At 38.0% G+C, this 24283-nt stretch overlaps 1 protein-coding gene and 4 long non-coding RNA genes across 9 annotated transcripts in view; 2 read left to right on the forward strand and 3 right to left on the reverse strand.

Moving 5' to 3' along the window:
- Window positions 1-1010: 1010 nt before the first annotated feature.
- On the reverse strand, window positions 1011-2319 carry LOC134211922 (uncharacterized). The gene is made up of 3 exons (XR_009979159.1): window positions 1796-2319; window positions 1643-1724; window positions 1011-1511 (listed from the first exon to the last, which is right to left on the reverse strand). It is a non-coding gene; the product is annotated as an uncharacterized LOC134211922 (long non-coding RNA).
- A 3683-nt stretch (window positions 2320-6002) lies between these two features.
- Window positions 6003-6786, forward strand: LOC134211967 (uncharacterized). The gene is made up of 2 exons (XR_009979173.1): window positions 6003-6345; window positions 6531-6786. It is a non-coding gene; the product is annotated as an uncharacterized LOC134211967 (long non-coding RNA).
- A 214-nt stretch (window positions 6787-7000) lies between these two features.
- On the reverse strand, window positions 7001-7575 carry LOC134212008 (uncharacterized). The gene is made up of 2 exons (XR_009979180.1): window positions 7472-7575; window positions 7001-7403 (listed from the first exon to the last, which is right to left on the reverse strand). It is a non-coding gene; the product is annotated as an uncharacterized LOC134212008 (long non-coding RNA).
- Window positions 7576-8600: 1025 nt separating this feature from the next.
- On the forward strand, window positions 8601-9686 carry LOC134212056 (uncharacterized). Its single transcript, XR_009979189.1, has 2 exons — window positions 8601-8887; window positions 8964-9686. It is a non-coding gene; the product is annotated as an uncharacterized LOC134212056 (long non-coding RNA).
- Window positions 9687-17615: 7929 nt separating this feature from the next.
- Window positions 17616-24283, reverse strand: part of LOC134227052 (metastasis-associated protein MTA1) — a 245591-nt gene continuing 238923 nt past the window's right edge. For all 5 annotated transcript variants that reach the window (XM_062708294.1, XM_062708284.1, XM_062708266.1 and 2 more), the window contains exons 9-14: window positions 20906-21240; window positions 20578-20840; window positions 19958-20503; window positions 19772-19899; window positions 19573-19688; window positions 17616-18967 (exon numbers count right to left, since the gene is read on the reverse strand). In XM_062708294.1, the coding sequence (XP_062564278.1) occupies window positions 18553-18967; window positions 19573-19688; window positions 19772-19899; window positions 19958-20503; window positions 20578-20840; window positions 20906-21240 (1803 nt within the window). In that variant the 3' untranslated portion in view covers window positions 17616-18552. The remainder of the gene's footprint in view (window positions 18968-19572; window positions 19689-19771; window positions 19900-19957; window positions 20504-20577; window positions 20841-20905; window positions 21241-24283) is intronic.

Consider the following 24283-nt stretch of genomic DNA (forward strand, 5'->3'; position numbering starts at 1 on the left):
GCACTGCTACCACTGGCAAACGTCGAGTGGGTAGGTGTTGTTTTTCACCACCGCTGATGCGCTGATGTCAAAGTGTGACAACGAATGAATGTCGCCGATGGATGCCCAAGCTCTTTTCCTCCCCTTCCGCGTCGGTACTCTGCTAGCGCTGCTGCCGATGATGTCCGAATGATGACGAGCGCGTCGGGTCCAATTCACTGCTGCTATGGCTGACTTCTGCTGTCTGCAACGTCTGACTGATGAATCAACAATCCAAGCGAACGTCATTGCTTTTATAGCTGAATGCTCAAGTCAGCCGACCAATCAGAAACAGCGAAGGGGAAAACATCGAGGAGAAACGGAGAAACAGTTCCACACTTTTTTTTCTTCTATTTTTTTTTTTCCAAAAGGCCTTTTGCATAATAGGGTTATAAGGTGCTTTTACGACTTCGAATAATAGGATTATAAAATGAATTATATCTTTCATTTTGATTTTCAATGAAGATAACACATTAATAGCTTTTGTTGAGAATACATTTATTACGATCGCTCTTTAATACTACAAACGCCAATTTTGAAAGATACGTATTGCAGGTTCTCAATGTTGCTCCATCGCGGTATCAGCTTAATAACGTCTAGTTTATCGTTCAACCATAGAGAATTGCAAACCATTTCACGGATGACTTCAATGGAAACATGTTTTGCTACTTTTGTAATAAATAGCCAGAACTTACTGGAACCAGCTGGCCCAGTTTGAAGTCTTGATCCTCTCATCAGTCAGGCGGGATCATTCGAAATGTGCATCGAATTTCTGGCATGTTCGAAGCTTTCCACAGGTGTTGATGTGAACGGCATAGCGGCAATGTTATCGCTCCGTTGGCAACCACTGTTCATCGTTTGTTGTAATGCAGAGAAGCTCTGTTTCAAAGCCAATATTTCCAATTCGAGTTAACCCACTGTGAGCCCGCATAATCCTGAACTATATATTGATCGTAGCTCATATTGTTCTTGATGATAGATAACGTTGTCATTACTATTCTGGTTGTTATATGTAGAAACAATAAGCATGCATCACCATAAATGGTTTCAACAACATGATATATTGTGTTCGACAAATGTACTATCTGGGTAATAGGCGGTTAAGTATAATTACCATTCAAAAATGGCTATTTTCCAGTACATATTTTTCGGTATACAGCATATGTTGTGGTGCTGATACAATCCTCATTCTCAGATGAATACAATTAGGGATATAATAATGATACAATATGACCATACAGGCAAAAAGCCATACCCAGGTTCGTACCATATTCTTTGATGTTGTTATTTTTCATATTTTTTGCAATAGTGGTGAAGAAATTAAATGAAAATAATAACACAAATCTAAACATGATTTCATAACATATTTTTATTGATTAAATTTGTTCGGATGGAATTGGTAAACATTATAATTCATCAGTCCGTGTCAAACAGCAATATTGTAGATTTTCAGAGCCGACTGCGGTAGATGCTCTTGAGAATGTAGTGTTTTCCTGCAACAAAAATATGGCGTTAATTCAGCTGTAAAGATTCATTTTATTAAAAACAAAATAGAAACGAGTCAGCTGCGGGCTGATAGTCTTTTCAAAGAAGACAAAAAATAATGAAGAAAAAATATACATACCTCATTATCAGAGGTCGAATCACTTTTGGTCGGTCACTTTTGTGGTCAATCTGATGAAAAAAAAATTTCGTCCGTGGAGGATCTAGAAATAATAGATTCATTCTTTTATATTCAGTTAGGATTTGTTATGCTCACTATATTATATTTACTTACTGTTTTTTTCTTCTGGAACATAAGAAACAGAACTGGATATAGAAAACTAAAATCGAGTTGAGCAAGCTGGCCGGGATTTCTTTCTAACTGCTGTCTTGGCTACTGTTCGGAAGTGATTTTACGCAGATGACACCGAGGATGACACATACTTATTGCCAAAGTTTAATGCATATCGTAGTTTAATCTTCCGATGTTACAATTTGGTGATGTATGTGTGACATCGCGAGGATTTTTTGTTTGCTATAGATGATATAACATACTGTATCACGCAGTACCATACCAGAAATAATGATGTTATGTTGTAGTGAGGTTTACTTCTTTATTTCGTTCTAATTTAGAAAACAAGAAATTGTACTGAACCATCAAGTTGTATGTTAACCGGCTGTAGTATCGATTGTTTATATTCGGGTATAGTATGTGTTCGAAAAATATATAAAGTCAAAGTATAAATGGACAATGGTACGGATTGTAACAATATCACTTATTTCATATGAATAATATCCACCAATCTGCGAATGGTTTTCATTTATGCGGGAGTGCAACCCGGTGCTCATATTCAGGTTGGTCATCTTTCTTGTCGTTCGATTTATCCAATGCCGATCTTGTCTGCTGCTGGCGGTAGGAAGAAAGGCCTGATATCGAACACTGCGGGGGAAGTGGATAATGTTCTGATCACGCAAATGTTTCCTTCCCTCCATGGTTTATTTCGATAACTGTGAATCTCAATATGTTCCTTCTTTGTTATCATTGTGATTTCAGCGGTGATTGGACTAATATACATAAGAAAACGCCTGATTAATCCACCTATCGGTGTTGATGGCTTTCACATGTTTTACATATGAAAAAAATGTATGAGAAAGAAAAAAATAGCACCGGTAGGTGAATATATTCCATAATTCACATACATTTATATTATAAACTAGTCGACCCGGCAGACGTTGTCCTGCATAGTAGGCGAAAATGCGCGTAGTGAACTTCCCATACAAATCTTCATTTTAGCTTTTCACGATTTAATCAACTTTACTAATGATTTCCGGATGAGGAAATATCATATAAACCCGTCGGAAACTATAACGAATGTTTCTGCTGAAGAAATGAAAAAAATCCATCCAGCCGTTTTCGAGTTATGCGGATACGAACACAGACCATTTCATTTTTATATATAAGATTGGTTAAGGACAAATAGGAGATAATTTTGTACGTGTATTGTGCACACACATACATACCAACACGCACACACAGACATCATCTCAATTCGTTAAACTGAGTCGATGAGTTTATAACACTGTAAGTCTCATTCTTCCTCAAAAAAGTTCATCTTTGGGGCGAACATACAGATTTAACGTACACTTAGTGTTTGAGAAGGCACAACCACCCCTCCTCTAGCTGTTACAAGAATTCCTTGAGGACCTATTCCTTTAATCCAACGAAATTATTCAACAAAAGTTATACAACAAAAGAGCAATTACCGTCTCGATTTTAATGATATATCACCACCGACAAACCGACGTGCCTTCCCATATAAAGTTCTTCAAATTTCTTGGCAATTACTCTCCTTTCATAACCTAACTCCATCTGTGCGATGGTTTACACAACAGCTCTCACAAATGTGCGGGCAAATTTGGTCATGCACTCTTTAATTTATTTCATCAGCATCCACATAATAATCAATATTCGATATTATAAAAATCAAGAGTTTTATTATAGGATTCGTTAGCCAAATGAAAAACATTCGATTTTCAAAAATGTGTGCAATGATCGTAAAGACTTAAATGTCGATTTAAGCATCGAAAAAGATTTTTTATTACTTGGTTATTTTTATCTTCATCGCTGTGTAGATTGTTTGAAACGTTCATATAATGTTTACGTCGACCAGCTGGTGGATTGCGTGCATTTTGTTTTTTCTTTTTCTTGACTTTTTTCTATCAAAAGAACGTTAATGTCAGCAGTGGTTGGCCAGGCTGGCCCCCGCCAAGGGCGCCAGACTTCAGGGGGGCGCCGAAATCCAGAATTGTCCTATGGGAAATGATGTAAAATGTTATCAAGGTTTTCTCTACGCGATTTTTGGTGATGTCAACTCATTGTTTTATTGATGCTGAGGGTCTCAAACTGCTAAAATCAAACTGTGTTAAAAACCTTGGTATATTCTCCAGTTTAAAGTGTTTCATAATCAACCGTTAGACTAATTTCCGAAAGGCCCTTATTTTTAACATTTACCTGATTAAAAAGGAAATGAACAATGAAAGGAATAGGAAATACAAATGAAAAGAAGAATGGAATAAGTTTCTGGGAAAGAAGCCCTAGATAAGGACTTCAATACGCCAAAGGCGAAATGCAGAGTAACCTGTAAAAAACGTGTATAATTGTTCGTTTGTCTAAGAAATCTAAGCCGTTTTCGAATAATAGATACTCGGAAGTAGTGATAGGGAGTTTGTTTTAATTTGAGATAAATTCGGACCATTTTGGCCCAATGACATTTTCGATTCCTGTGAACCAGACAAATGTATTTTGAATTTAATTTTTTTCTTCTGGGGCTATATAATCTGGTAACGCTTTAAACGAGGCAATTATCTAGACATGTTGAATTCAAGAATCTGCATCAGGGGATATCAGTAATGATGGTAATTGATCTACCTCAAAGTTGAAATAGATTGACCTAATCAAGTCAATCAATGTTACCAAACCATCAATAGACCCACTTAAGGAATTTATATATCTTGATCCGAAGATGCCTGGAGTTGGTTTTTTCCGACTTGATCCAATTAGAATCCTACCTTCTACCAATTCTCTCTAATTTCATTTACGGTCCAGTAGTTTTACTCGGAAATTGGATTTCTAAGTCTAAGGCATCAGAACGATGTTTTTTTTACTTGCCCGACGTTACAGTTGTTGTATGTTAGGAGTCGTTCAATAATTACGTAAGCATTTTTTCTTGGTTTTTCGGACCCCCCTCTCCCCTTGTACGATTTTTCCCATTGTTTATATGAAGAATAAGAAAATGACAAACCCCCCTCCCCCATATGTGCCTACGTAACTATTGAACGACCCCTTAGCAAACAAACCCAACCCAAAAAATTTTCCAACATTTCACAAAAAGCAAGCTTAAAGCACCCTTTCCACCACTGATTGAACGTGGTTTACCATTAATTACGATAGATGATAGACCTCTTGAAAAAGGCCACAATGGGTCTAAACGTCGGGCACATAAAAAAAATGTTCTTTCAAACCACCGACCAAGGCCTAATAGCGATTCCGAAGGTCATTCGATCCACTCCAAAGTAGGGTTCTTCTTAATGCGACTACGTCCGATAGTGATCCAACCGCTGACCGGCACACACACAGAAAACAAACATGGTGCTATAGAAAGTTTTGCACTTTCCGCTTAAAAAGTGCTTCGTTCCTTTGAAAATAAAAATGAAATTGGTTTTTGTTAAAGTATTTTCTTCATTTAAAAGTTCATTTTCTCTTGTTCTCAATATGAATTTAAAAGTTCTTCCTTTCCCGCTAAACATTGTAGAACTGTCAAATCTATGACGATAAACCTTTTGGTAAAAATGAGAGATTTGAAAAATAAATAATTAAATCCCAAAACGGCATTACGGGCTATCAAGTGGTAAAAAATTACTACATATGTACATATTTGGGTTATCGAGCAAATATTTTGAGTTATTTTTTATGTTATTCTTACGTTGGAATAAACACATATAGACGAATCCAAGTAAAAATAAGAAGAAGACACATGACGGTGTTAACTTTGACAGATCCTATAGGATACAGCACTGTATACTGCACTGCATAGGAAGATCATTTTAAAATGCTTATAATAAATTCCAGATAAAATGTAATTAAAATCTGATTGATGTATGGTACGGAAAAAGTTCCGAACTGTATAAATAATAGATCAATTTTTGGAAAATATACAAAAAATTGAGATAAGCTTCTAAATATTTATTATAAGCATTTTAAATGATCTTCCTATGCTGTGCTGTAGGATCTGTCAAAGTTAACACCGTCGTGTGTCTTCTTCTTATTTTTACTTGGATTCGTCTATATGGAATAAGTCGAAAAAAATAACTAAGCTTATTTTACTTGCATGTATATTTATTAGAATATATATATATATATATTTTTTAACATATTTTGTCCATTAATTTATGAAAAATTCTCAGTGTTTTTCGCGGTGTGGTATGTATAAAATAAATACAATACTGTCCCCTTTTTCCCACGCATCGCAAACAACAACAAACCAGATTTTTTTTTTCAACTGTGGTCGGTGCTGTGCTTATTATTTAATTCGTCTTCGTTAAGTGTAAATTCTAGTAAATTGTCTCGAAAGTGAGAACTGCATGAAAGGAAGGCATATCTTTTGGCATTATTCGGTTATTTGAGGCTCTTAGAAATATTCCTGAAACGCCGCCAGTATCCAAAGATGCTCCCGTTCCCGCGTAAATTTACTGCTTTGATCATCAGACAAGGACGAGGCCATAATACAATACGCCGAAAAAAACGACCGGGCTCGCGACCGGGACATGGAATCATGGAATCGGAAGGTAAGTCATACTTTAAAAGCAAGAATAAAAAAGTGTCTAGTCGGAATTAGAACCCGTGTGTGCTAATTCCAGCCATCAAAAACAGTGCCCAACTCCGGTGCTTCGAAGGCCGCGACCGAAGTTAGGCGCTGCTTTTGCTGTTCGATATCAGAGCATTTATGGAAGGTTTTTGCTATTTTTTACAGATAATATGTAGTTCCGGTACCCATTTGTGTCCGACGAAAACATCATCGTGCATTGTATAAACAACTACCCTGCGAACCCCGACGAATGCATATATTTTTTTCAGCCGCCTTGGCGAATGAGAGCTTGCCGAGCTTGCACTATTTAATAAAGAAATACTTAAAATAATAAAATTCATAAACTTCATACACACAAAAAAAAATCGTTGGTAAAAATCAAAGAAACGTTAGTAAAATTAAGAAAATTAGTTAGTGATTTTCAGTAGAAAGTATACGACTGTTAAATCTACCAATGCAAAAATGTTACTTCTGTATAAATTCTGACAAGTGCCGACTTTTCAAAATGACATTTTCCTCTCAAAACTAAATATGTATTTTGCATTGAAATTCACCAGTGAAGCTTTCAAAGCAACAATTTATGAGCGCTCTCAATTTGAATGTAGCATATTAAAATAAAACTTTACACATTCCAATTTCTTCTTATTTCATTTATTTATTGTTGTCATTTTATTTTTGTTTTCAGATTTTATAATTTAGATTTCGGTCCGATTCCTCGTCATACTATCATATATATGCTCTTGTTGTCCGGGTTAGAAAAAGCGTAACCCGGCGCAACCCACCAATTCGAAAGAGGCCGGTCATGTGTCCCTCGGTGTTCCGTTCGTGGCTGAATTTTACAGCCTCTGCGTTATCCGGCACTCCCCGGTCATAATAAAGCCGTAATTCATCAACACCCTGGTATCTTGTGATAACAAACCCGCTCAATGTGCTGCAGCATGATGTCTTCACGTTCGCCGAATCGATATTTTTTGTTGACCTGGTGCCACTGCTAAAGTTGTGTGTGGATTTCCTCTTCATATGAGGGTCCCTATCGTTCTGGATTTGAAGGAAATGTGTGGTTAAGAACATGAATAAAACGATGAAAATTCATTTTTATATCTTACGGCAGAAACTCGCTTGGATTTTTTTGTTTTGCGGGATCGGTGACGGCATTCGAAACGAGTTGTAAACTTTTTTACAACTGTCACTGACAGTGGTGGGCTGCCAATTACATTATTTTATTGCCAGAGTTGCCAAAAATGAGAAATGTTCAAGTATGTTTCATTATTTTACAATTTTTATTCTGACAATTTTCACTGTGAAAGTCAGAACATGAAACTGAACAAAAACTGTCAGATCTATCAATTTTGCATTTAACTGCAAAGATTAAGGTTTTAAAAATACCAAATTTCCCATACTCTTAAAATAAAATTAGAAAATGTTGGAATCCCAACTTTTTTTCTCTGTGTACTGACTTAATTTCATTTCAAAAGAAAAGGTGAAAAAGGTAGGGTGTGGGAAGTTCCTTTTTGGGTAAATCATGATTGAAAATACCCCACTATATTTTCCACAGTGAAACCTTTTAAATTTGACAGTTGTACAATTTTGTTTTGAAATGTTTAAACTTTTAATTTCAGAATGGTATGCAGCTTTTAGGATATGGTTATCGCAAAAGTATGCGTACTTTTATTTTGAACATAAGCAACTCTCTACGAAAAAGAACCAATGCAACTTTTTATTTTAACCAATGGTTTTTTTAATTTTACTTATGGTTTTTCTTTCTGTGCACTTGAACGTGAGAGATGGATTTTATTGGCCTAGGTATATTCACTAGTGCGTGAATTCACAACAATGAAATTTGGATTTTTTGTCGGTAACACACACAGAGAAAAAAAAAGTTGGGATTCTAACATTTTTCTAATCTCATTTCAAAAGCCTGGAAAATTTGGTATTTTTAATAGCTAAAACATTTCAATCAAATGGTAAATTGATAAATTTGAAAGTTTTTTTTCAGTCTAAAACTTTGATTTTGACAGTGCAATCTCTCAGAACAAAAATTTAAAAAAATCAAAACAAACATCAAACTTCCACACTTTCGGCAACACTGGTCGTAAAAATAATGCATCTGGCAGCCATCGACTATCTGTCAGTGACAGCGGAAGAAAAAACGTTTTGCTTTTCTGGTTTTCTTTTCGCAACAGGTAAAAACGAGGGCGGATATTATCAATTTCCCACCTTATCGGCCGCGACGATTTGAAATCGTCGCAAAACATATTGACGCCAAAATCGTCGCCAGCAGAAATGGCCATAAGATCTGTCAAATCAACTGTGAACAAAATTTTATATACTCAATAATCACAATTATTTCCCAAAATTGAGCCCTGTTTTTAATGCAGATTGACATTATTTTCTAATAAAACTAACATAATTTTAGAATGAAGATGTTGGCGACGATTTTGATAGTGCCTAAAAAATGGTCGGCGCGTTTTGTTACCAAGGAAACAGACAATATATTCTTGGATATATTTATCTATATAGAGGTAATTTGTTTTACAATTAGTTAATAAAACTGCAAAAATGTACATTTAAAAAAGTGTATTTGTATCGTATTTGCAGATTTTTTACAAGAAGTGGACGAAAACGTTGTGCATCGGGGCAACAATTGCAACAGCCACTGACGCAGGATTCTGAACCATAACACCATAGCACTGCCGCCTCTATTGGCATAGTCTCCGTCCGCACCTGGAAGAACTTCTCCAGTCCCTTGAAGGCAAGTTCTAGGTTGACGTACGGAGCCACGCTGAAGTGTCAGACAAAGCACCAGACAATACCATAAAAATGGACGTTCCTACAGCAGTGCTCCGTCATCGTCGGAGGTCGACGATATGGCCTACGTCACTGAACGACACTCGGATTGATCCAGAAAACACCATTCAAGAGCTTAGGATACTTATACGATATAGTATAGTACGATTCCCACAACTATAATGATGACGTTCTCACATGACTACGGAACCGGCGGTGGAGGCAACTTCCAGAATGGTCTTACCTTATAGTAATGTGGAAGTTCGGACATAAATGCTGGTGCATCTGATAGCGTATAGCGACGAAAACTCAATGAGATGGAGTGAGGCGGACAATAATTGTGGAAACGTTTGTAATATAGGTGGCAGGAAAGATCGGCAATTCATGGTGGCTGAATGTCAACAGGATTCAAATTGAAGGCGGGAAATATGAGCATAAAAAAATGTGTTTCAAATTAAGGATAAATAAGCTTGATCTAAAGTATGTACGCTGTATTTTAAAATAAATAAAAATAAAATGTTAATTACAAAATAATTCAATTAAAGTGTAGAAAATTGTATTTATTTCAACAATAATAACTGAAAATGAAAGTAAATACAACTTGTTGCATTGAAAGGTTTTTGTTGATTCAACAGTAAAAAACACATTTATTTCGACAAGAAAACTTTTATTTTGACAAACAGTGGGCTCTGGCCGATGTACAGTTTTTGCGTTAGTAAATTTGACAGTCATATACTTTCTACTGAAAATCACTAACTCATTTTCTCAATTTTACCAACGATTCTTTTAGTTTTACCAACGATTTTTTTTTGTGTGCACTCACTACTGGATCTATTTTTTTTTATTTGAGTAAGAGAAATATTCTGGACTTTTATTGCCGATTTCACCAATTTGAAGAGTTATGTGTAGATTGTGATTTGCCCGCTTCTTTTTCTCACACCCACTCTCATTTCGGGTTGATCGATTTTTGTTACTGAAATTTACCCAATTATAACCCATTACTCGTTAGTCACATGTAAGCGTGTACACTAAATCGATTCCCGCCATGATTTGACGTATATTTGTTTTCAGATTGAGCACTCACACACAAATATTATACACGGAAAATCAAACTTTTTTGAGTGTATTGAGTGTGAGAAAAAGGTGACTGTGAGAAAAAAAAATCTCGCAATACTCTTGTAAAGTGCAAAAAGCGCAATAATACTCCTTACACCTATTGGAAGATATGCAGGTTATAGAGGCTTAAAGAATTTCTCAAAGCAAACGTTTATTGAATCCACTACGCAAAAAAAGGTTAATTTTGAAAATATCCCAGCTCTTATCATGCTATTTGTTTTGCACGAAAGTAAAGGCTCCGTCAGACGTTGCAAGCAAATCACTCGTGCGAGCGAATGATTTCTGAGAGCACTCGCAATTGCAGTCACACGTAGCAGTTTTTTACTTTAGGCAAATGACAGATTTACTCTCATGCAAATATAAACAAAAACGAAAAACTTATTTTTCGGCCACAAAATCTAATTTCATTAATATTTTTGGAGTGCAACACTGCCACCTGAAAACGTTTTCACTTTTGCGAGCGAAAAATTTGCTAGTGCTGCACTAGCAAGCGCAATTTCGTTTCTGCGAGTTGAAATTTTTTAACGCTTAGCAGTCACACATTGCAAGCGAGCGTTTGCTTACGAGTTGTCATTTGTTTGCATGCAATCACTTTCAGTGTAGTCAGACAGGCAAAATTTTGACAGTTGTCACTTTCTGCGAGCAAAATGCTCGTTGCGAGTGATTTGCTTGCAACGTCTGACGGCACCTTAAGGGGCGCCCAATAACGGTTTCGCCAAGGGCGCTGAGAGACCACGCTACGGCTTTGAATGTCAGTAATGACAGAACAAGTTACTACACTCGGAGTAAAACGATTGTAATTTTTTTTGCCAATTTTGGAATCAGAGAGGCCCGTCGGTTTGTCGGTGATATCACTACTGATCACAATTGAAGGTCAAGATAACTTGGGTTTTCCACTTACCCCATTTCACTGGGTTAAGTGGAAAAATAACTCCTAAATTTCAAATCTATTTCTATAAATTTCAAGCAACTAAAATGGTATGAATTACCGCACAGTTGGTGCAAAATGGACTGTTTTTGAGAGCCCATAATGATTGAATACATTTACCGTGTACGCACCATACTTTGCGCAGTTAAGGAAATACAAAATTGAATCAACTCGTACAACTTACAGAAAGAAGCTATCTGCCTGAAATAGTATCCATGCTGTAATATTATTATTATATTATTGTTTGAGAACTAAATTTGGTACAAAAATTTAAAATAAATAGTAAATTGACCTTCAAAGCAGACCCCATATTATATGCACAGACAAACAGACGTAACAGCTTGAACATTTTGCTCAAAAATCCATCGTCCAACTCCTCTGACACCATCTAGCGAGCATGTTATACGAAACAATGTTTCGTACGACATTGTCACTAGAAGGCGCTGGAGTGAAATGTCAAACTCGAAGAATAACGACGCAAGCGCCTCTAGTTGTGAAAAACGCAATCATTCAATTTCAAAATGATCGTTGAAGCCATGGTCGATGATAATTTCTCTAGTGTTACGTCTGTTTGTCTGTGTTATATGCCTAACTTTGCGCACATAACTTGGAAAATTTCTAACACGAAGCAAGCGTCTATCATACAATTTTTCATCCAAATTATATTTAATACTACTATTACAATTTATGCTCATCCCATTTGTAGGCATATTTGAGCATATTCCAAGACAAAATTTTCAAAACGACTTATCTGCTTTTGTAAACAAAGATTCAATCGACGATTTGACGAATCTGATAGCTCTCCCACGCAAACCAACACCATCAACAGGTAGCGAAATCCTTCACCTACCTATTGATGGTGTTGGTTTGCGTGGGAGAGCTATCAGATTCGTCAAATCGTCGATTGAATCTTTGTTTACAAAAGCAGATAAGTCGTTTTGAAAATTTTGTCTTGATTTGATAATAAGAGGATGCCCGGCATTATTTTCTTATGATTCGACATACTTAGTATGTTTTCACGTCTGTTGGTGTATGTACAGCCTCATCTATGTACATTGGCCACAGCTAACAAAAGTACTTCTTTGCGTAAACCCTATTCCGACGAGGTATATTATTGTCGGGCCGCCACCAAACCGGACCGCGCGATTGAGCACTCGCGCTGCGCGGCGAGTCGCGACAATTTGAAATATTTCATTAGTAGTGCGCATCATGCACGCATGGATGTACTATCATGCGCACTAATCAGAAATGAGTTGCGACGTCTGATAACTGCAGATATTTCATTTTATTGAAAACAAATTTTCGATTTTCTACTATACACGGAATATAAATGTTGAAAATATCGAAGAAATACGAGTTGTGCGCAAAATTAGGTACACTGTATTGAAAAATTGTCCCTAACATTGCGCATCATATATTTTAAAGAAAAATGTAAATAACTAACCAAATTCTCATGATATGGCTTCTACAATATTATAATTATTGTGTCCATGTGTAATCAGTTGTCAGCGAATGTAAAAATTTTCAAAAAATACAGTTTTTCGGGTAAACCGTCACTTGTCATTTGTGCTAAGAACACGCCATTTTGGTCATTTTCACTGTTTTCAGTACAAGTTTCGACTATTAAAATGAAAAATATGTCATTTAACAGCGAAAAAATGCATGCACTGTTATGATAACATGTATATTGTGCTGACAAGTAATAATTATATTTCGAAATTCAATTTAAACGCATTCTATTAAAATAATAAACGCAAAATGCGCAAAGTTGGGTGCGTGCACGGTAGATCATTTAAACTGCTTTTACAATGAGTTGAACATGAACTATCGATTTTTCCTTTTCCACTTCCCCCAGTGTACCTTATAGAACTTTACAGTGTAAAAAAACTCACTTCTAAAGGGATCAATCATCTAACCACGTGCTTAAAAACCGATCCGGATCATACTTGGTTGTCACACCCATATAAAAATAGGAAAACCCATTACCATCATTACCATTTCTTTCGTTTCTAAAACTAGATATGTGGTATGAATGGAGATATGTGGTATTGAATGGAGTTGGTTAAGTTTTAAATTTGTCCCTCAAATCGTGAAATGTAGATCGTGACCACCAACTCGAACTACATTTAACAATAGACAATGTGATAATATTTTGTGACGATACAACATGTCGCATCTAAATTGGGTGAAAATACGTATTCTAGCAACGCTAAACACGTTTGCGTAACGCGACACCATTTGCAGAACACTGTTTGTCGATCAGCGTAACGCGGCGGTGTTCATATCAATTCAGTTATTTTCATTATAATTTCCGTTTTTCCCGCGATTTTAATTCACAGCCTCATTTCTGTTGATGCATACGAGAAATGCTCAGAATTAATCGAGACTCCAAACCGTATACCAGAGCTAAAAAACGCACTTGCATTTTAAAATGCGAAAAAGTGCAATTCAGCGGTGTCGCGTTACGAAATGCAGCGTGTTATATTTATCATATTCAAAGCGAAAAATCTCAAAATGAAGATTCTATCAGAAAGGAAATTTAGTGGGGATAATTTTACACCTGTTTAATCATATGTCCCCGAAGCTGATTTTCGAATGCAGACCTAATTTCTGGCTGAAAGTCGGCTCCTCATGGTGTCGCGTTACGCTGGAATGTGACTTATAGGTTCCCACTTCAGCTTTCAAAGCTTTTGTTAAAACAATAATACTAGATTGTTGAAACAACAATAATTCTTATTACCGCCAAAACAATGTGAGATTCTTGTTGAATTTATGATGATATTGTTGGTTTTAAAATATTTTTTTCTGCGTGTAAGCGCAGAGTGTGCCTGAGCACAGTACATAGAAGGAAGCCAACTCCGCGATGCCGGAGAGCGTGTTCACCTCGTAAACCAGAGTACCGTGAAGTACCCTAATTTCGCGCACTTAAGATCTGACAAAGTTAAAACGTTCATTAAAAAACATGTAGTGGCCATTTGGAAACATTTGCTACTGCATCACATAGTAGAAGGATTCTAGGTTCTCAAAAAAATGTTACTTGCAAATTTTGCTGCTATTTAAAAAAAAATAGAGTATGAATCCGAGACCGTTGTATGCTCCTTATTTCGCGCAAGAAAATAGGATAGTTCCTATATTCGCGTAAAAGTGTTCCTAACTTCGCTCATGTTTGGAATTGAATATCGTTATTGGTTTGATGAAATATAATCAATTAACCAATAGAAGCATGCATCCATTGTTCAAAATATGCAGATAACGGTATCAGACAGCCGTGAGTGACCCATTCTTTAATCGAAATGGTATGTGCCTATATTTCGACCCTGGAGCTTTGCTTAGATTTTACTTCATGCATTTTAGTTGACACAAGTCATAACTCCTAAAATATGGTTTGCTTGTGAAATATGTACCATATTTAAAGAAAAAAGGCATTGTATAAGCAATGTTCAGCTGGTGTATAAAAAAAGTTTAAATTTTCGAGGCGTCATGAAAGAAAGTCTTAAATTCCGCTATCTCTTACATAGGACATCTTCAAATATGTGTTTTATTCAAGACATTTTCAATATTATATACATTATCGAAAAAGCTGCTGTAGTTTTATCTTAAGTTTAGCATCATTTTACACATCGCACATTTTAGCATCATTTCACACATCGGATTAGATAGCTATTGCAGGCACTGATCTATTAGGGCACATCACGGTATATCAGAATTTGTCCAGACGGCGTTCTGTGTTCTCCAAAGTTTGGCTAACGATCTTCACTCAGTCCCTGGATCTCAAGCTTCATGCGGCGTGCCTCCTTGGCAAGTTGTGCCAATTTACCCTGCTGGGCTAGGGTTAAAACGGTTGTATGTCAATGCCCAGAATACCAATCCCCAGAATCAGTTCCCCAGAATGGTATTTCCCAGAATTCCATTTCCCAGAACGACCAATTCTCCAGAATGATATTCCCCAGAATGCACCATTTCCCCGAAAAGAAATCCCCAGAATGATCCATTCCCCAGAAAAAAAAACCCCGAATGATCCATTCCCCAGAAACCAAAAACCCAGAATGACCTGTTCCCCAGAAAAAGGTATCAGTCTAAGAAACTATGTTTTTCGCTGTCATTTCTATAAATTAAAAATACTAGATACTATATTTCTATGCAAAAATACTTATATTGAAGTACGCATTTGCCCGGAATAAGGCAAAACGACATGCTGCCTTATTTTAAAGCACGCATTTGCCCGAAATGGAGCCCATTTGATATGTTTGTTAGGGGTCACATATAATACGAAGGAGCATATAATCCATTATACTCGTTGTTCATATTGGGGGAAGCCCATATGGCATAATGCCATTTGGCATAAAGCCGTTTGGCATAATGACCATTTGGCATAATCGTTGCAAAGAGTATGAAATGCAATGGGTCGTAAGAATATATGATTTCCATTTTTAGAAGTATGTATTTACCTGGAAGAATACAAAAGAGTAGATGACTCCTTCTTTAAAAGTATGCGTTTGCCCGGAAAAAGGCAAACGAGTAGATAACTACTTCTTCAAAAGTATGCATTTGCCCGGAAAAGCTAAAAGAGTAAATCTCGCCTAATTTTTCAAAAGGACCTAAGTAACTTTTTTTTATGAATTAATTTGAGTACTGAAATCAAAAGCTTTTATGTTGTTCTGTTGATTGCGCTATTCAAATAAATTCATGAAAAAAATGTTACTTAGGCCCTTTTGAAAAGTTAAGCGAGAAATCACTCATTGTTTTAAAGTACGCATTTGCCCGGGATAATGCAAAAAAGGAGATGACTCCTTCTTTAAAAGTACGCATTTGCCCGGGATAATGCAAAAGAGCAGATGATTTCTTCTTTAAAAGTATGCCTTTGCCCGGAAAAAGGCAAACGAGTAGATAACTACTTCTTCAAAAGTATGCATTTGCCAGGAAAAAAGGCAGAAGAGTAAATGACTCCTTTTTTAAAAGTACGCATTTGCCCGGGATGAAGCAAAAGAGTAGATGACTCATTCTTCAAAAGTACGCATTTGCCCGGGATGAAGCAATTACGAAGTATTTAGTCTAAGCTAGGAAATGGTGCATTCTGGGGTATAGTATTCTGGGGATTAGGACATTCTGGGGAATGTCTTTCGGGGGATGGAGGCATTCTGGGAAATGTCTTTCGGGGGATAGGGGCATTCTGGGGAATGTCTTTCTGGGGATTGTGGTATTCTGGGGAATGGTTTTCTGAGGAGTAGTGCATTCAGGGGAATTAATTTCTGGGGAATCACTTTCTGGGCAATGGGTTTCTGGGGTATGACATACAATCTTTTCGACGATATATTTTGATGATGAATTTTGGTGAAAAATGTAATGGTTTAAAAAAGTGTCCCCAAGTACCGGACATAATTTCATCATGTTTAAATATGAACAACTTCCTGTTACATGAGTAAAGCCATTATTTAGAATAATAATATTTTTCATTTGCTTTAAGTCGTAGATAATAAATTGTGTAAGAGCTTATTTGACTCTCCAGATAAATTTTCTTACATCCTACTCCAAATCAACTCGCACATTAAATCGTTGAGATCTATCTCATCTCGAATAGATTTCCAGTCTCCTTCTCTTCTGTTCAGTGACTACAATCAAGCGGTTTTCATGGGTGCTTTCCCAATAATGGTACACTTTTCATCGATCCAATGCTATCGCACAAGCCCACAGCCTGTTAAGCCCAGCCCCCAAATTAATACCAACTTGATATGCAACGATCGCTTACTGGATCTCGTATTTGTGAACGACTACGCTTTGCCGAGCTCAACTGTTTCCTTGCCGCTTGAATCGTTGGCTGATCTTGACGGTAACCACCCCGCCCTAACTTTGTCGTTAAGTTTGCCTTCGCCTATAATCCACGAATTTGATACAGTTTGATACAAGCAGGAGGAATTGCTTGCGGAGCATGGACTTAGGTTAGCAGGTTGATGCTGCATACATGGATTTGAAAGTGGCTTTCGACATGCATTTCGACGTTTCATGCATTCCTAAAACATTTGGCGTCAAAAACAGAAATTTTCCCGAACACACCCCCAACTCCCGCCCTCCTCATGGAAATATTTTCGTAAATCAAAATAGTCAAACTTTGACCGCGTTGGTCAAACAGTTAACGAAGTCCGATTAAGCTAAAATTTTGCACGGGAACTTTTTTCAAGGAGATGGAACTTTCAAGCGCTACCCGTTTTTGAAATTCGAAAAGTCTATTTTCATTGGCACCCTAACATACACTGGGGTTGCGATTTGTTTTTGCTTGCTGTTGGAAACTTCCTATATCAATCACAAAATAGAATACAGACAGAAATTAATGACAATTTGAGCAAGCACCCAAGAATTCCTGTTTGTAAACCCAAAGCTATGATATATCACTGCAGTTACGAATAATACAACAATCGCTCGTATTTGTTTTTCAATAGTTGCTTGTATATTTTGAAGAGAGGATTCATTTGTTTTTTTTTATTTCCAAGAGAGGTGAAAAAATCAATGATATTCCTTCTTTCTCACAGCAGTTGTGTTGCTTTTCTTTCTCGTTCTTGCCTTTGTTCTGTCTGGTTTGTTTCATTTTCGCTTCAGTGTTTGTATTTCTTCTAATTTTTTTTTAGTAAATTGAATTTAGCTTTTATTATCAGTTTCTGCTGTGTTTTCTCGTCACACACTTTTATTTAATATTTTTTGTTTGAGTTTATTTTTTTTCGTTTTACAATTTATTTTAAGAAGTTACTCTTAATTAAGAGGGAGCGATATTTGTTCAATTAATTTTTACAAAAAATATATTCAAACTCACATTCCACAGTTCTGCTCACGAAGTGGAGCAGGCGTTTTCATACTATTTTTCACATGTTTTTTTTATTAATATTTATTTCAACGCATGCAACACAAAACATGCACACTTTCTTACTGTTATAGTTTTCTATCCTCTTTTTTCACTCTTTCTTACACAATGCTCTAGCATTGTCACCATTTTTTAGTTTTCCCATCCTTTTTTCTACTACGGTTTTTGTTGTCTCACAGAGCTTCAATAGTTTACAGTTCAATATTATGTTAAATAGTTTTTTGAGACTTGTTTGCTCAACAGCCTCGCGTCCTAAAATTAAGATAAAATCGAAAAGAAAAAACGAAAACGATTCCTTTCTTTCATTAGAGCAAGCTAACTGTTTTAATGTATGTGTGTTTTTGTTTCAGTGTTTTTACGATTTAATTGAGCAGTGCTTCCATCGTGTATGGATGTGGCGGTTGCGGATGTTGCTGTGGCTGCTGCTGTTGAAGTAGTGGCGGTAGATGCGACACCACCGCCGGATGTATTTGTTGATTCTGTTGCGGATATTTCCGAGGTTCGGGTCAGTCTAGGATTACAACCTGTAGATCACTATTTGCTTTATTATTGCTACTACTGCTATTGTTGTTTGTGCTGCCGGTGTTGTTGCTGCCCGAAACCAGCTGGGCCGCTAGCGGGTGAACACTGGCCAGGGAGGCCATGTTCGTTGAGTTGAGATTAAGGTTGGCCGCCGCAACGGCCGCTGAATGCGGAAGTTGGCCCGTGGCGGTCAATTGCGCAGTCAGTTGAGGTGGAAGCGTTGCGGGTAGCTGAGGAATGCCAGCGGCTGCAGCCGCGACGGCCGCAGCTGCCGCTGTCACTGGTGCAACCGGCGGCAACAGGGTGGCAATGATCGCCGCATACTTAGGCACCAGATGACGCCAGGGCTTTCGCGCCGAACGTCGCAGTTCGACGATCGGTATTTTACGGCGGGTTTTTCTGAAGAAAAAAATGTAGTTGTTAGTAGCCATATTCTTATACCATGACCTGCCCTAATTCCGCGCATCGCCTAACACCGTGGTTTCCATCAAAAATCAGAACCTGGCTATCATGGACATCGTATTATTTGGTGAAATGTTCAAACATATTATGTTTGAACATTTCACCAAATAATGTGATGTCTATGATAGCCAGGTTCTGATTTTTTATGAAAACCACGGTATTAGGCGATGCGCGGAATTAGGGCAGGTCACGGTAAGTGCAGAATAAATAAAAACGAATTGGCTTTGACAAACATTTCAACTATCATACTCAAGTTGTAATCGATAATGTTAGGCGAGTCAGTTTTCGGGATTTTGAACCAAGAAGTTGTGTACCGTCGTCGGGAGTTAGAATGGGTTAAGAGGGCAAGAAGACTAAAATATAACTATAAGAGACCTCTTTGAACGATTTTGCTTTACGACCTCCGGACTGCCGGTGAGAGCGATGACCCATTCTCACCCCCAGACCCATTTCCGCACCCGATGCCGGTACAAGTCTTAGATCTTCACTTCAAATTTGAATCTTTGTCTACCACGATCTTTCATAACTTTCAGTCCATTTACCTGCTAGCTTCGGTTGATCGATAGTACACGTCGTCAGGAGCATCCATCCAACTGATAACTTGCTTTCGCCCGGATCCAGTCCGGGCCAGTTGTGCTATTTTTGGTTTACCATTCATCTAAAATTCAATAATGTCTATTTAGTAAATCCATCAAAAAACCGAACCAAACAAAAATCTGATAAGATTAATAAACAACTCACATGATGTCGCGGTAGAGGTTGCCCTGCTGCCTTTGCTGCGGCCAACATGGCTGCATACTGCTCAGGCGTGGGTCGATGAGACGGCATCGGATCCTTGTTCGGTCGTTTCGTTGGAGGCGCTACAGGACCTGAAAGTGATTTTTAGTAAGAATACTCTACTTTATAGAGTTCAACATTCATCCTTACCATCGATTCCATTGGCGTCTTCATAATTCCGCCGCTTCAGTGATGCAGGTTGGGTGGGGGTGATGGGGCTGCTTGCAACCAGGCCAGGGCCAGTAGTAGCCGCATTTGGAGTTGTGCGTCCTGCTGTCACGCCAGCCGTGCTCCCCAGGCTCGGTATTGCTGGAGGTACGGCATTCGATCCCACTCCACCTCCACTTCCACCTAAGCCAGGTCCCCCAATTGCATTAACCGTTACACCGGGCAGGGAACTGGCCACGGCCGCAGCAGTCGCTGCCGCCGCATTTAATGGTTTCGGTTCAGCCTCAACTTTATTTGGTATCCGATCGTAGATTAAACTTCCATCGGGAGCCTTCGGTGGTTTTGGAAAAGCAACCACCTCCGGTTTTGGCATTTTGTCCTTGGGGGTTAGTATGAGCCAGTCGCCAACCGTAGGCCCAGGATTACCGAGACGGTTTGCTATATGCGTCACACTTCCTCGATCTCGCTTCTTATAGGTGAGCAACCTCCGGATGTCCGCTATACTTTTTCCAGACTCAGCGATGGTGACTGAATGAAAATAATATCCGGAATGATTAATTGATTATTGTAATGTACAAACACGATTTTAAAGCAAAACTTACATTCCTGTTTCACGGCAGTGGTGTTGATCGAGTACGATGGTTGACGGGCGGCTTTTTTCGATCGGACGATTTGTCTACATAGTCGCCTCGATAACCGTGTCGTCAAATTGGTGAATAGATAGAATGCTGTCCGAGTTTTCATGATAGGCCTGGGGGAACCCGATCGAATCTGAATTCCGTGTGCCTGAGCGTAGTGTCGAGCCAGTTGTGCCTTTAGTTTGAATTCCTTACCACAATTGACGATGGAGCATTTGAACGATGGACTACGATACGGAACGAAATCTCGATATAACAACACAAAAAATAATCGTTAAATTATCCGACTTACCTATGCGGCCTATGGTTACTAAGCCCGCTACTTTCTAAACTCCCGATCGGTCCACTACTAGCCACAATGGTCAGATCATCGTCGATATCACTTCCAGCGCTACCAGGGCCCGTTGCCAACTCCCCACTTACTCGTTGCTTTTTCAGTGACACGGCAGTTCCACCGCCACTGAGTGTCGCTCCGGTGGCAGGTCCTCCGCCAGTTGTTGACGCGTCCACTATATCACCACTATCCGCTAACCGGGATGCTACTTTAAGGCCTCCGTAACGCTTCCAATAGTTCCAACAAATCTGACACAGGCGACAGCTCATGTGCGATGGACCCCACGAATACCACTGCGGGGAAGAAAGATATGAAGCAATGAAAGGGGAATATTAGTAGGTAAAAGATTTTTCCGTCTAAGACGAATTAAGTACTCTCCATTTAATTCCACTTTTTAATTTTTGATATCTTTTCAGATACGTATTTCGATCACAACTGTGTGATCGTCTTCAGTGTCTCGTACTTGACTCGACTTGTACGAGACACTGAAGACGACCACACAGTTGTGGTCGAAATACGTATCTGAAAAGATATCGAAAATTAAATAGTGGAATTAAATGGAGAGTACTTAATTCGTCTTAGACGGTTGAATACATTCCACTAAAAGAGCTTTATATATTTTTCCAAAAGATTTATGTAGAATGGTGAAAAAAGTCGCTTTTTTATTTCGTTTATTCGATCAGATCAGGCACATTGTCCTAGTTTGCAAATAATCACTATTGTTGAAAACATTTCACAGAATTAAGAAATGCTTCCAACATTGCTGCTCGCCTTAGTAAATGATTAATTACTTGTCATTCAATTAATATTTCCTCCAAATTCCTTAATCTAGTTTATTTTGGTATAATTTCATTCTAGTAATTCAAATGAATTCAATGCGACGAAATATTTAAAAGACGGTTTTTTTTCCTTGTTGGGTCTTTTAATCACTGCGACCATTTGTTAGATCTATTGTGATATATGCCCCATTTGATCTAGCTTTGACAAGTTGACGCATCATTACTATTTAGAGCAATTGCATTACCTTGACTACCAGCGTTATCCCAATGCGGTATTATGGTTCTAATGAATCGTACTACTATATTGGGACTTGTTCTCCAAACTTCTGAGGGTTCTATCAGCCCCTTGTTGAAGAACTGTAATCTTTTTCTAAAAATTGCCGGACAATGGCATAACAGATGTTCCGAGTCTTCTACATGTATGCAGCAAAAACGACATACATCATCTTGAAGTTTCCCAAACAGCTTCAAGTGATATCGGCTCGGGCAATGGCCTGTTATAAGGCCTGTGTATGTGTTAAGATCTTTTTTTGAAAGATCTAAAATTTTGCGAGTGATAGATACGTTTGGTGTGATGAAACGTTTAGACTGCCTCGCAATCAATGTGTTTTTCCAAATGTCCTCTATTTTAGAATGTTCCCAAGATTTGAGTTCCATTCGAAGAGAACACGCAGATACACCACAAAATGGTTCGGGACTTATGAATTGTCGAGATGAACCAAGTCTGGCCAGCATATCAGCTTGTTCATTGCCTTCAATGCCACAATGACCAGGAACCCAATACAGGTTTACTTTGTTACGACTACCCAAGGTTTGGAGTGACTGCACACATTCCCAAACGAGTTTAGATCTACATATTGCTGATTTCAAAGCATTCAATGCTGCTTGACTGTCAGACATTATGCAAATATTTGAATGCCTATAATTTCTGCGTAAGCATAATTTAGAGCATTCAAGAATAGCCTGAACTTCAGCTTGGAAAACAGTTGGCCATTTGCCCATGGGAATCGAAATATTTATCCCTGGACCAGTCACGCCTGCCCCAACTTGATTGTTCAGCTTTGAACCATCGGTGTAAAATACAATTGATCCTGAGCGAAGATTTGGTCCACCGTTTGCCCATGTATTTCGCTCAAGATTAATTACATCAAAACAACGACAAAAGTTGTATCTTCTCCTCATCCAGTCATCATTGTTTGTGATAAGTGAGTTGATATTTATTTTGTTTAGAATACTAAGATGTCCTTTTTGGTCACCTTCGAAGAGGTTTGAATCTCTTTTGATCTTCAAAGCACTCTTCTCTGCTTCTAACTGAATAAATTGATCCAATGGTAGCACGTGGAGCAAAGCGTCTAGCGCTTTATTGGGCGTGCTTCTCATTGCACCAGTTATTGAAAGAGTAGCCAATCTTTGAAGTTTTTCCAACTTTTTCTGAACCACCCTTTATTTTGTTTTTGGCCACCATATTAATGCGGCATATGAGATTCTGGGTTTCACAATCGCCGTATAAATCCATTGAATCATTTTTGGCTTCAGTCCCCACTTTTTACCGAATGTCGCCTTACTTATCCATAAAGCATTTGTAGTCTTACTCAATGCTTCCTCAAGATGTAAGTTCCAATTCAGCTTACTGTCAAGTCTAACTCCAAGATGCTTAACTGAGTTTGAAAGTTTCAAATCTGCTCCTTTCAATTTTAAAGTAGGAAAAGAATAATTTCTTCTCCTTGTAAACGCCACCAATGTGGCCTTTGAAGGTTTTTTGTTTAATCCTTCTTTTTCACACCATAGTGTGGGGAAATTTAGGGCAATTTGCATTCGGTTAGAAATAACACAGTCATATTTTCCTCTCTCCAATATAACTATATCATCCGCGAAGCCAACTACTTCGAAGCCACGAGCCTCCAGTTGTTTGAGAAGATCATCAACGATTAAAGACCACAATAGAGGTGATAGTACGCCTTCTTGGGGACACCCTTTTACTGCTCTTACACTAATTGATGAGCTTCCAAGGTTGGCTGATATTTCTCTTTTTGATAACATCTCGCCAATCCAATCAACAATGCATACATCGAAACCTCGTTTCAACATAGCATCCTTCATTGAACTGTGAGATGTGTTATCAAATGCTCCTTCAATGTCAAGGAACGCTGCAAGTGAGATTTCTTTTGCTTCAAAAGACCTTTCCAACTTTGTAACTAGCTTGTGAAGCGTTGTTACTGAGGATTTTCCCTCCTGATACGCGAACTGATTTCCGCTAAGACGGTATGAGCTATTCAGTTATGCAGCGTACACACCAGTCAAGCAGTTTGACGAACATTGACTCTCGCCCAAGAAAACGCTTTGATTGCTGCTTTGTTTGAACGTGTGTGAAGTTCTTCGAACAATCATTTGACAGTTGGCGGCTCGGTTGGAAGAAATTAAAACGGTTTGATTTTTGTTTGAGTTGTCGGGGGTGGAGTCAAGGTTCGCCGAACATGTTTGAGCATTTGTAGTGAAGTTGTACAAACCCCCATATATTTTTTGATGGTTGGTGCTCAAGTTGGCGCTTGGGTCGTTC

Source organism: Armigeres subalbatus, chromosome 1 (assembly GCF_024139115.2).
Source record: "Armigeres subalbatus isolate Guangzhou_Male chromosome 1, GZ_Asu_2, whole genome shotgun sequence".
NCBI lineage: Eukaryota > Metazoa > Arthropoda > Insecta > Diptera > Culicidae > Armigeres > Armigeres subalbatus.